The sequence below is a fragment of the Oncorhynchus mykiss genome, chromosome 17 (assembly GCF_013265735.2).
Source record: "Oncorhynchus mykiss isolate Arlee chromosome 17, USDA_OmykA_1.1, whole genome shotgun sequence".
In the NCBI taxonomy this organism is placed as follows: Eukaryota; Metazoa; Chordata; class Actinopteri; order Salmoniformes; family Salmonidae; genus Oncorhynchus; species Oncorhynchus mykiss.
In genome coordinates this window covers 62,207,954-62,222,049 of record NC_048581.1, presented here as the reverse complement: position 1 = coordinate 62,222,049, position 14,096 = coordinate 62,207,954, and the positions used below count along the sequence as shown (strand labels likewise).

Genomic DNA, 14,096 nt, shown 5'->3' with positions numbered 1-14,096 from the left:
CTCAAGGCCAGGTTATGACCCTAGTCACAAGATCCAGGGCCTCGTGTTCTAAAGCAGAACCTTTACCATAGTCTCACCTGCAAATGTAATTAGTATTTTAACCAGGGATAATTGTTGTGTGTGTTGAGAGTTGATGGTGCCGGTGAAGGCTCATCACTCAACCAAGCACCACAGGTCCAGTACAACACTTATGAGAGGACAGGTCCAGTACAACACTTATGAGAGGACAGGTCCTGTACAACACTTATGAGAGGACAGGTCCAGTACAACACTTATGAGAGGACAGGTCCAGTACAACACTTATGAGAGGACAGGTCCAGTACAACACTTATGAGAGGACAGGTCCAGTACAACACTTATGAGAGGACAGGTCCAGTACAACACTTATGAGAGGACAGGTCCAGTACAACACTTATGAGAGGACATGTCCTGTACAACACTTATGAGAGGACAGGTCCAGTACAACACTTATGATATGAGAGGACAGGTCCTGTACAACACTTATGAGAGGACAGGTCCAGTACAACACTTATGAGAGGACAGGTCCTGTACAACACTTATGAGAGGACAGGTCCAGTACAACACTTATGAGAGGACAGGTCCAGTACAACACTTATGAGAGGACAGGTCCAGTACAACACTTATGAGAGGACAGGTCCAGTACAACACTTATGAGAGGACATGTCCTGTACAACACTTATGAGAGGACAGGTCCAGTACAACACTTATGATATGAGAGGACAGGTCCTGTACAACACTTATGAGAGGACAGGTCCAGTACAACACTTATGAGAGGACAGGTCCTGTACAACACTTATGAGAGGACAGGTCCAGTACAACACTTATGAGAGGACAGGTCCAGTACAACACTTATGAGAGGACAGGTCCAGTACAACACTTATGAGAGGACAGGTCCAGTACAACACTTATGAGAGGACATGTCCTGTACAACACTTATGAGAGGACAGGTCCAGTACAACACTTATGATATGAGAGGACAGGTCCTGTACAACACTTATGAGAGGACAGGTCCAGTACAACACTTATGAGAGGACAGGTCCTGTACAACACTTATGAGAGGACAGGTCCAGTACAACACATATGAGAGGACAGGTCCTGTACAACACTTATGAGAGGACAGGTCCAGTACAACACTTATGATATGAGAGGTCCAGTACAACACTTATGAGAGGACAGGTCCAGTACAACACTTATGAGAGGACAGGTCCAGTGCAACACTTATGAGAGGACAGGTCCAGTACAACACTTATGAGAGGACAGGTCCTGTACAACACTTATGAGAGGACAGGTCCAGTACAACACTTATGATATGAGAGGACAGGTCCAGTACAACACTTATGATATGAGAGGTCCAGTACAACACTTATGAGAGGACAGGTCCAGTACAACACTTATGAGAGGACAGGTCCAGTACAACACTTATGAGAGGACAGGTCCAGTACAACACTTATGAGAGGACAGGTCCAGTACAACACTTATGAGAGGACAGGTCCTGTACAACACTTATGAGAGGACAGGTCCAGTACAACACTTATGAGAGGACAGGTCCAGTACTGAAACCATTCCAAGGACAAGCAGCTACAACCGTAACACCCCCCCCCCCCCCCTCCCCACACACACACACACAGAGAGACAGTTTGACCTTTCTTAGTCCATTGTTTATTGTTCAGGGGTTGAAATTGCATGCACACCATGCTGTTTTGTGGTTGCTATTTTAGTACTTTACTTGTCCTGATGCTATTTTGTTTGCCTTCCACGATTTAGTGCAGGAATGTTTTTAAACAGCTTTAAAATAACATTAATTTGCAATTCGAAGAATGCGCCTGACAGACATATGTGTATGTTTTCACCATAATCGTCATTTATGAGGGTAAGCAATGTTAATAGATCAAGAAATTGTCTCTGTTAGGTTTCTTGTTTCTTTAACAAAGACCCTTCAAATCAAGTGTTGTTCTTATCTGTGATAAGATACCTCATCCTGATACCTTTTTCCCATGTGTCAGTGGGTCCACTGTAATTCAATAAAGTTCTATTCATCAAAAACTATTCTGAGGCAGCTGTTTTTCTCACCAGTAGCTTAATCAGAACATTAAAAAAACATATTTGCTGAAAAATCCAGAGAGAAAGAGAGGAAAGAGAGCAAGGGAATGTCCCATGGTCATTGTACGAAGGTCAGGAAGGTATTACAGAAGTACAACAACAACAACCCAGCTGTGTTTTCTTCCTTATTTTCCCGTGATGTGATGTGAAATTATATTTAGCCCACCATGACACGACTAGAAGTTCAGTCAGCACCTCTTTACTCTCCCCACTGCTGACAGGACAGACATCCATCCTACCATTTCTATTCCCACTGTAAACCTGACAGGACAGACATCCATCCTACCATTTCTATTCCCACTGTAAACCTGACAGGACAGACATCCATCCTACCATTTCTATTCCCACTGTAAACCTGACAGGACAGACATCCATCCTACCATTTCTATTCCCACTGTAAAGCTGACAGGACAGACATCCATGCTACCATTTCTATTCCCACTGTAAACCTGACAGGACAGACATCCATCCTACCATTTCTATTCCCACTGTAAAGCTGACAGGACAGACATCCATGCTACCACTTCTATTCCCACTGTAAAGCTGACAGGACAGACATCCATGCTACCATTTCTATTCCCACTGTAAAAGCTGACAGGACAGACATCCATGCTACCATTTCTATTCCCCCTGTAAAGCTGACAGGACAGATATCTATGCTACCATTTCTATTCCCACTGTAAAGCTGACAGGACAGACATCCATGCTACCATTTCTATTCCCACTGTAAAGCTGACAGGACAGACATCCATCCTACCATTTCTATTCCCACTGTAAAGCTGACAGGACAGACATCCATGCTACCATTTCTATTCCCACTGTAAAACTGACAGGACAGACATCCATCCTACCATTTCTATTCCCACTGTAAAGCTGACAGGACAGACATCCATGCTACACTCAGCATAGCTGTGCCAGCCAAGAGCACAGTTCAAGTAGAACAAACATGTTTTCATTCAGTTTGCGTGGGTGTCTGTATTTATGCGTGAGCATGAGTGTTTGCTTACATTGTTACATAAATATTTTCTGTCATTTTCAATACTGCGAAAGTGTGACTGTATTTTATGGTCAGCGTGGCCCAGTGGGAAAACATTTGAATAGACTCCCAGGCTCACACAATAGATATGATGACAGATAAAAGTGTATTTACAGGAACACACTTCAACCCCTTGACACACTTTTGTCCCCACCTGCAAAACAGTTACTGTTGAATCACGGCTGGTGTAATCCACATCAACTACTTGGGTTTTTAACAGAAGTAGTTTGATGTTAGCGCTGTAAATGATGACTTGTTGTTATCTTTCTTTTATAACCAGCACTCCTTTGTGACACTTGTCATATTTAGAAATGAATCTGTAATATCATAGACTGAGGGACCCAATACATTACTGCTCTGGCCAGAACTATCACACGTACAAATGCTATTGGTTCAGATGAAAAGAGAAAGAAGAGAGAAAGAAGATATGTTTACAGGTTTGGAATCCGTACCCTCCCTCAATCCTTGGCCATTTTTTTCTGATAGATGTGAAAAGAGTCACAGGAAAGAGTATATCAAGAGGGAGTTCTTTTTTAAAGACACATTGTTATTGTTTTCTCTCAGAGCAGGAGAAAGAAGAAGTGCGCACCCTCTCCCTCTTCTAGCCTAGTGGTTAGAGCATTGGCCAAGTAACTGAAAGGTTGCAAGTTCAAATCCCTGAGCTGACAAGGTACAAATCTGTCGTTCTGCCCCTGAACAGGCAGTTAACCCACTGATCCTAGGCCGTCATTGAAAATAACTGACTTGCCTAGTTAAATAATTAATAATTATAAAAAATATGGCGTGATGCAGACAGGAGACAGACAGCCAATGGAGTGTAGTGCTGAGGGAGACACACACACACACACACACACACACAGTGGAGGGATTCCCCCACTTTATCATACATTTTAGCTCTGGAAAACTTCAGCATCAGACCATTGTGCATAGTATGATTAAGCTAAGCCAGAACACCAAGCATCGTGCTCATATGCCTCTTCGATGCATGGCCTGAAATCCAACTGTGAAGGAGTGATTTTGCTGGCTCTTGGTTGGACTGTGCTCTCATTGTTTTTCAGTGGCTCTAAATAACACCTGTTCCTACAAGAGGGTGATTATTGTAAAATCACCCCACGTGATTGTTCTATAAGGCTGGTTCATTGTAAGTATTTCCTGCTCTGAAAGAGAACAACTCAAAACCATCAATGTAATGTTAAAATCCCCTGGTAACATATTGTGGACAAATACATGCCATTTGGTGGGGTCAGTAGGTCCCTTCCATTACTACCAGGAGAACAAGGCTTTGTAATAAAGGGCAGTTTTATTGATGGGGTTCAAGAGCTGTCCTCCACTCTATCTCCCCCCCCCCCCCCTCTCTCTGTCTGTCTCTCTCTCACACAGTCTTTTCCTTACTCCCTGATTCTAGATGCTGATTTGCAGGTGTACCTAATCACTGTATGTGGTGTAGCAGCCAGATTGAATAGGTCTGTCCATTAATCACTCTGCTCCTCCCACCTCAACAACCTGCTCTGTAACACCACAGCTGGCTGCAAACAGAACACCCCAACTACCTGCTCTGTAACACCACAGCTGGCTGCACACAGAACACCCCAACAACCTGCTCTGTAACACCACAGCTGGCTGCAAACAGAACACCCCAACTACCTGCTCTGTAACACCACAGCTGGCTGCACACAGAACACCCCAACAACCTGCTCTGTAACACCACAGCTGGCTGCACACAGAACACCCCAACAACCTGCTCTGTAACACCACAGCTGGCTGCACACAGAACACCCCAACAACCTGCTCTGTAACACCACAGCTGGCTGCACACAGAACACCACCAACAACCTGCTCTGTAACACCACAGCTGGCTGCACACAGAACACCCCAACAACCTGCTCTGTAACACCACAGCTGGCTGCACACATAACACCCCAACAACCTGCTCTGTAACACCACAGCTGGCTGCACACATAACACCCCAACAACCTGCTCTGTAACACCACAGCTGGCTGCACACAGAACACCCCAACAACCTGCTCTGTAACACCACAGCTGGCTGCACACAGAACACCCCAACAACCTGCTCTGTAACACCACAGCTGGCTGCACACAGAACACCCCAACAACCTGCTCTGTAACACCACAGCTGACTGCACACAGAACACCCCAACAACCTGCTCTGTAACACCACAGCTGGCTGCACACAGAACACCCCAACAACCTGCTCTGTAACAGCACAGCTGGCTGCACACAGAACACCCCAACAACCTGCTCTGTAACACCACAGCTGGCTGCACACAGAACACCCCAACAACCTGCTCTGTAACACCACAGCTGGCTGCAAACAGAACACCCCAACTACCTGCTCTGTAACACCACAGCTGGCTGCACACAGAACACCCCAACAACCTGCTCTGTAACACCACAGCTGGCTGCACACAGAACACCCCAACAACCTGCTCTGTAACACCACAGCTGGCTGCAAACAGAACACCCCAACTACCTGCTCTGTAACACCACAGCTGGCTGCACACAGAACACCCCAACAACCTGCTCTGTAACACCACAGCTGGCTGCACACAGAACACCCCAACAACCTGCTCTGTAACACCACAGCTGGCTGCACACAGAACACCCCAACAACCTGCTCTGTAACACCACAGCTGGCTGCACACAGAACACCACCAACAACCTGCTCTGTAACACCACAGCTGGCTGCACACAGAACACCCCAACAACCTGCTCTGTAACACCACAGCTGGCTGCACACATAACACCCCAACAACCTGCTCTGTAACACCACAGCTGGCTGCACACATAACACCCCAACAACCTGCTCTGTAACACCACAGCTGGCTGCACACAGAACACCCCAACAACCTGCTCTGTAACACCACAGCTGGCTGCACACAGAACACCCCAACAACCTGCTCTGTAACACCACAGCTGGCTGCACACAGAACACCCCAACAACCTGCTCTGTAACACCACAGCTGACTGCACACAGAACACCCCAACAACCTGCTCTGTAACACCACAGCTGGCTGCACACAGAACACCCCAACAACCTGCTCTGTAACAGCACAGCTGGCTGCACACAGAACACCCCAACAACCTGCTCTGTAACACCACAGCTGGCTGCACACAGAACACCCCAACAACCTGCTCTGTAACACCACAGCTGGCTGCAAACAGAACACCCCAACTACCTGCTCTGTAACACCACAGCTGGCTGCACACAGAACACCCCAACAACCTGCTCTGTAACACCACAGCTGGCTGCACACAGAACACCCCAACAACCTGCTCTGTAACACCACAGCTGGCTGCACACAGAACACCCCAACAACCTGCTCTGTAACACCACAGCTGGCTGCACACAGAACACCACCAACAACCTGCTCTGTAACACCACAGCTGGCTGCACACAGAACACCCCAACAACCTGCTCTGTAACACCACAGCTGGCTGCACACATAACACCCCAACAACCTGCTCTTAACACCACAGCTGGCTGCACACAGAACACCCCAACAACCTGCTCTGTAACACCACAGCTGGCTGCACACAGAACACCCCAACAACCTGCTCTGTAACACCACAGCTGGCTGCACACAGAACACCCCAACAACCTGCTCTGTAACACCACAGCTGGCTGCACACATAACACCCCAACAACCTGCTCTGTAACACCACAGCTGGCTGCACACAGAACACCCCAACAACCTGCTCTGTAACACCACAGCTGGCTGCACACAGAACACCCCAACAACCTGCTCTGTAACACCACAGCTGGCTGCACACAGAACACCCCAACAACCTGCTCTGTAACACCACAGCTGGCTGCACACATAACACCCCAACAACCTGCTCTGTAACACCACAGCTGGCTGCACACAGAACACCCCAACAACCTGCTCTGTAACACCACAGCTGGCTGCACACAGAACACCCCAACAACCTGCTCTGTAACACCACAGCTGGCTGCACACAGAACACCCCAACAACCTGCTCTGTAACACCACAGCTGACTGCACACAGAACACCCCAACAACCTGCTCTGTAACACCACAGCTGGCTGCACACAGAACACCCCAACAACCTGCTCTGTAACACCACAGCTGGCTGCACACAGAACACCACAACAACCTGCTCTGTAACACCACAGCTGGCTGCACACAGAACACCCCAACAACCTGCTCTGTAACACCACAGCTGGCTGCACACAGAACACCACTAACAACCTGCTCTTAACACCACAGCTGGCTGCACACAGAACACCCCATCAACCTGCTCTGTAACACCACAGCTGGCTGCACACAGAACACCCCAACAACCTGCTCTGTAACACCACAGCTGGCTGCACACAGAACACCCCAACAACCTGCTCTGTAACACCACAGCTGGCTGCACACAGAACACCCCAACAACCTGCTCTGTAACACCACAGCTGGCTGCACACAGAACACCCCAACAACCTGCTCTGTAACAGCACAGCTGGCTGCACACAGAACACCCCAACAACCTGCTCTGTAACACCACAGCTGTCTGCACACAGAACACCCCAACAACCTGCTCTGTAACACCACAGCTGTCTGCACACAGAACACCCCAGCAGTAACACCACAGCTGGCTGCACACAGAACACCACCAACAACCTGCTCTGTAACAGCAGAGGTGTTCCACAACACTGGCCTCAGACTAGTTTGTGGAGCTGGCATGTTGACCAGAACACTTCACATCCGTCTCTGTGAGAGGGTTGTGCTCCAGCCCTGAGATCAGCAGCATTGGACTTAGTGGCCTGTTTTCCCTCTTTCAGATCCGTTTCCCTTCTGGAGGCAGGGATGGCTGTGTGTGTGTGTCTGTCTGTCTGTGTGTGTTTTTGTATGAGCCCAAAACATGTTTTCATGCTCCACATCTGCAGCCCCTTGTTTATCAGGAGATCCGTCATTATTCTCTCACGCCACAGAGCAGGTCTGCTCTCTGAGCCCACCTCCCTGCCCTTCATTGAGTCAATATAAAAACATACTTATTGGACCAACAAAACGGGTCAAAGGTAACAACATGTAATGTTTTTAAATGAGCAGAACAATCTGTGCTGCTAGTAACACTATGCTTAGCCTCGGTTGGGGGACTGTTGAAAACAGAGGTGTCATGCCCAGATTCGCTTCATATTATGTGGACTGGTTGTCTGTGCATGCACGGTACTCCTGATTCAAAAGTACAAACAGGAGAATTCTGCAGATATACAGTTGGGAGGTTTTGGTCATTGGGCACTCAAGGATGTTTTAGTTAATGTGTTAGAGGATCAGTGTGGGTGACATATTTTGGCCAGGTCTAACTTAGTGGAACCCAGGGCTGGTGCCTCCTCTAGTTTGAGGCTGGGAGCACTCGACTGGGCTTGAGATCTTTTTTCATTTACCAGTCAGGTCTAATGTATTTTTTCTGCTGTGCCCTGATGTCTCTCGTCTTGTAATGCTGCCAGCAATGGGACTTATTTATGTATTTTGCATGTTGAATTATATCTGCAGAAGTCCCCAGGCCGGCTGTGATGTGGCCAGATTTTTTTTTTTACCTTTCAGTGTTGTGTGTGAGAGAGAGAGAGAGAGAGAGAGAGAGAGAGAGAGAGAGAGAGAGAGAGAGAGAGATTTGATTTGGATCTCTTTTAGTCCCCATTTGGACTAATCTTCCAAGAGTCCTTAAACATTAAAATACAATTTATAATACAAACACACTTTCACATATAACACACTACTACAAACATGCATAATATACTAGCATAATATCCCAATAAATACTCAATCTAAAAAATATTGATTCTTCATCTACTATAGTCCCACAACATTTCTATATACTATATTTAAATTGTTTTAAAATAATGTTTAAATGTATATATTGAAAGGTTTCTAGTTTGCTCAGTTAATTTATTACATTTCTTTATTGCTCTAAATCGAAATGTTCTTTTGCCTATTTCTCTTTTCTGTCTGGATAACGCATAGATGGTGGACAATCTATTCCTAGTATTTACGGAATGTCTGTCTCTTACCAACTGAATAACGTTGTGAATAGAACTTGGCCATTTTAAATGATGTATATTATAAAATAAAATAAGCATGTTTTTTTCAATTATCTTGTCGATTGATAACCAACCAAGAACACTGCGCATGACTGCAACAGAAGAACCTTATCTCCGCCTTAAAACAATCCTTGCTGCTTTATTCTGTGCATTCTGCAGCCTCCTAACTTCACTAGATGATGCATTTCCCCAGACCACCGAACAGCAGTTCACCTGACTCTCAATTAATGCTTGTGTTATTTTCTGAATAATTTTTCCTGGTAAATATTTAGCTATCCTGATTATGCATGCTGTTTTAATATTTTTTTTAACTTACATAGATTAGTTATTTGAGACGACCATGATAAGCAGTTGTCTAGCTGCACTCCCAATAGTTTGGTTTCTGCCACTTCTTCAATTTGTACTCCTCCCATACTTAATTGTATCCCATGCTGTTTTGGCCTTTTCCGAGTTGAACAGACCAACATAACTTTGGTTTTCTTGGTGTTTAAAACAAGTTTGTTTTGGCAAACCCACTTCCTGATATTCTCCAAATCTCCTTGTAAAGCCTGCTGTACTGATTGTCTTGCTGCATAAATTGTAGTATCATCTGCAAATATAGTAGCTTGAGTTTCAACCAAGGCATAGGGAAGGTCGTTGGTATATATTAAGTAAAGAAGTGGCCCAAGGCAGTTGCCCTGCGTTATTCCACAGTTTAACACATTAGGGAAAGAAAATGAACCAAATGAACCAGAGAGAGAGAGAGAGAGAGAGAAAGAAAGAGAGAGAGGAAAGATGGCGCACCCTGGCCCTTTCTCAGGCAAAGGCAGTTTATCCAATATCCAGTCATGTGCAATGTCACAGCAGGGGGGAATGGTTGTTGGGAACGCTGTAATCCTGGCATTTCCCTTTGGTGGCCCTGGGCAGAACCCAGCAATGCCTTCTGTGCAGGCTTAGCCTCTCTCTGAACCGCAAGTAACAGTGAGTAGAGAGTGGGATTACCTCTACAGCCGAACGTGTGTGTGTGTGCGTGTGTGTGTGTGTGTGTGTGTGTGTGTGTGTGTGTGTGCATGCGCTCACACGCTTGCAAGTCCATGTGTCACACTCTTTACCCCTGAGAGATACAGAGTGAGGTAAAGTCAGTTCAGTACACATGGATCAAAATAGCTGCAGTTAAAAGAGATGGTATAATTATGAAACTGCTGAATGTGGTTAATAGGTACTGTATATCAGTTTGTACCACAATAGGAAAACACGTTATTTCATTGTTGTAATGGAAAATAAACCATTTTTGGTGTATCCTATCATCAGGTGACTACTTTAGGAGACAAAATATGTTACCTCATGTTTTTAAGTTTCAACTCTCCAATGGGTTAAAATGTGCCAGTTTTGTCCATCAGTTGCTAAGGAAGTGGAGCCTCGTTGTGCAGGAAACAGGGAGTGCAATTTCCTGTTATGCAGAAACGTTTTAAGGGACTTCTGTCCTCCAATCAGACTTCAGATGTATGGGCAGGAAATCATGTCCAAATAGCAGCAGTCTCTGGGATCCCACACATTCTGTTTTTAGCTGGATGTCTCTGAGCTGCCAGGATTCAATAAATACTTTATAATTGTAAGTTAGCTTACAGTCACACTAGTCTGGCTAACACATAACTCAAAGTCCTCCTGACTTCAGAGTCTGGAAAGAATATCTATACGTTGTCTGCATGATGAGTCGATAATGAAGGGCTGTGCTTCTTCACTGATTGGTTCGGCTCTGTGTCTTTCTCACTCAATCACCCACATAGACAACCACACACAGCATTCGATTGCCAACCACTTCCAATACAACTGTTGCATTTCAAAGGCACTAGGCAAGGCACTACAGAGGGTGGTACGCTCACCCAAATGCACCATTGGATGCACACTGCCTGCCCTCCAGGACAAATACAATACCAGGTGTTGCAGGAAGGCCAAGAAGATCATCAGGGACCCCATAGTAGGGATGAGCCATCCAAGCCATGGCCTGTTTTCCTTGTTTGCATCAATCAGATGCAGGCAGTATAGGGAAAAAAATGTAAATCTGGCCAATAGATTATAGATTAGATTCTACTCCCAGACCATAGGGCTGCTGAATACACCACTAGTCAGCTACCTGCTGACTATCTCCCCAAGACTGGTGGAGAACTCTCAACAATAATTTGTATGATATCACATTGGTAATATCATAGCTAAACAGGGATTGATTAAAACCCTGGATGGAGACCAAAGTGGAGCTGCACATAGATACATTCTCCAGTGGAAGGTGCTGTCCAATTTATTGTTTATTTTTATGATTGTGGATATAATGTTAAAGATTTGATGTTGTTTTAAAGGTACAAATTCAACAATTTATATAAGGTTTGTCTATGTTAAAATTAGGTTACCATGATTTCACCCTCAAAACAACAGTTGCCATTAATATCCAATGCATTTTCCACGTAGATTCCATGTCACAATACGTTGACAAATTACGTTGAAACAACGTTGATTCAACCAGTTTGTGACCAGTGGGTTCCTCCTCAGGAAACGCCAGGGAACTCCTCCTGCGCTCAGTTCCCAGTCTCCAGCATATGTTCAGTCGCGACTCTCACCACATATGCACGCGCCACCAGTCGAGGACCGCTACAGCTGGAAAGTAACTTGACACAATAAAAATGACATAAAACTGAGGTTATTGTTTTACCTTTCTGGTCTCTGAATAGCTTTCCTTTCTGTTTCTCGGAATACGTGTGGTCTGGAATATAGATGTTGCTTTCTCACAAGGATTAATGAACGATAAATGGTTCGGATGCTCGCGCGGATGGTTCCTGAAAATGGATACAGGTATGAGAGCACTTCGATTTGAACAAATGTAGCCTTCTAATCAAATAGGCCCTAGGTCTTGACAACATTTGTTCATTTCATAATAAAACGCTGCATTGTCTGAGTTGTTTTATCCCGATAAAAAAAGGACTGTAAGAATGTGTCCTACCCATAACAAAACGGGAAAGGGACTCTGTGTGAAGGGAGGGGGACGGACTTGTGCTGCCTACAATTTGTGGAAGTTGACAAGACCTGGGATCATAATGCCACAGACTGGGATAACCTATAGGCGTGGTTGGCTAGCCAAATAGAGGTCAAATTGTTGTTTAGATATAGAACTGGTAATGCAATTCCAATCTTATTATTTCAATCATTGAAATCCCAAGTGTGAAAAGAGTCACTAGGTCTTTAGTCTATATCTGAAACTGTGAACAACTACAGTGCAGTAGTTAGGCTTTCTATGATGTAGTGTTAAGGGAAATGACTGTTGGTGGTCTAAAAATATATCTAATATATAGGATAATCGATTTATCTAATATCGAAACACATGAGTGATTATGAATTTATAGACACCAGATATTCTTTTGATAATGCGCATTATAGATTTGTGATAAGTTTTTCAATGGCATTGTTCTGTTGTAATTATGGGGACAGTTTACAAGGACTAAGTAAGCCTGTATGATGCTTGTCACATTGCTGCTTTGTTGAGAATCTGATTGGTTCTTCAAGGTACAGCCAGGGGTGCTGTTTTCCTCAGGTTATGTTGAGGAGATCTTATCACAGGAGGCTGGTGGCACCTGAATTGGGGAGGACGGGCTCATGGTAATGGCTGGTGCGGAGTTGGTGGAATGGTTTCAAATACATCAAACACATGGTTTCCATGATGCCATTCCATTTACTTCGTTCCAGCCATTATGAGCCGTCCTTCCCCCAGCAGCCTCCACTGGATCATATAAATGTAATGTAATGTCCTTATGTAATGTCCTTCTGTGTCCTGTTTGACCAGTTATGCTGTCAAATGTTTTATTTTGTCTTTAGTTTTTTTGTCCCTTGAAACTCACAACTTCAAAGGAGCAAAAACAGTCTATGAGAGGGGCTTCTCTCCGGTGAGTTGCAGAAAGTGACTTGGGGAAATCCTTTAGTAAATCCTTCAGTGTTAACTTGTGTCCCTCTAAGCAAAGTGTTCACTGCCAATACGCTTCCCAGGTGCCCTAGTCCAGCGGATAGGGGAAATAATCATGCATTTTGTGATAAAATGATCAAACTTGGTACACTAATTTAAGGGGACAATCCGCAGTTGAAATGATAACGCAGGGTCCTCTCTGCCCCTGTTTCGGGTTAAAAGCTGAGGGATGGGGCTGGAAAAATGTAACCACTCTCAAATTCATAGACTGAGCTATGGATGAAGGCCTGAACATCCATGCGATGAAAATGATAGTTTTAACTATGTTTGAGCCTATACAGTGTTTGTTTATATTTACTTTGTTTACAAACATTTGGAGTAAAACAAGCTTATATTTTGGGTTCTGATGGGGTACGACTGTTGAACTTAGCTTATGAGGCATTTATTAATTCATTTAGAAAACCAAAAATGGATGTAGCAACTGCAGATTGCCCCTTTCAGTAAGGAACATTTTAATGATTGGAAGCAGTCTGGGAAGCGAAATTTACATTCGTAGGATAGCCGGAGGCAAAGTAATTAATATTCATAAGTTATTTTGGGTGATTGGTTGAGACAGTAAGAACCGAATGACGTGAGAAACCTACCTTCAGCTTAATTCATTGGGAAATAAATGAAAGCCTCACCAATCTATTTTAGTTTCACTGTTCGATCATTCATAAGAGGAGTCCACTAATCCTTATTTTTATATTTACACAAACTGTCTGTTGCTTGATGTTATCCCAAATGTATCAAAGAATACGAAATCCACAATTTATTGGATAGTAATGGCCACTGCCTGGCCAGTGAGCTAGCTAGCTACATTTAAGTCATTTAGGTATCCTAAATGTGGTGGTCAGTGGATAAACTAACTATGACTTGAACATATTTGTCTGAAAACAAACTAGCCAATT

General features: G+C 44.6%; 2 protein-coding genes across 4 annotated transcripts in view; one reads left to right on the top strand and one right to left on the bottom strand.

Moving 5' to 3' along the window:
• Positions 1-12,028, bottom strand: part of ghrl (ghrelin/obestatin prepropeptide) — a 44,789-nt gene extending 32,761 nt beyond the window's left edge. Inside the window, exon 1 of one of the 2 annotated variants that reach the window (XM_021567407.2) lies at positions 11,905-12,028. The gene's annotated coding sequence lies outside the window, so the exon portion shown is untranslated. The remainder of the gene's footprint in view (positions 1-11,904) is intronic. The other variant, XM_021567408.2, reaches the window with a different exon arrangement.
• The window catches only part of LOC110494304 (FYVE, RhoGEF and PH domain-containing protein 5), a 55,839-nt gene continuing 53,540 nt past the window's right edge, over positions 11,798-14,096 (top strand). For both annotated transcript variants that reach the window (XM_036950384.1, XM_021569253.2), the window contains exon 1: positions 11,798-12,044. In XM_036950384.1, the coding sequence (XP_036806279.1) occupies positions 11,990-12,044 (55 nt within the window). In that variant the 5' untranslated portion in view covers positions 11,798-11,989. The remainder of the gene's footprint in view (positions 12,045-14,096) is intronic.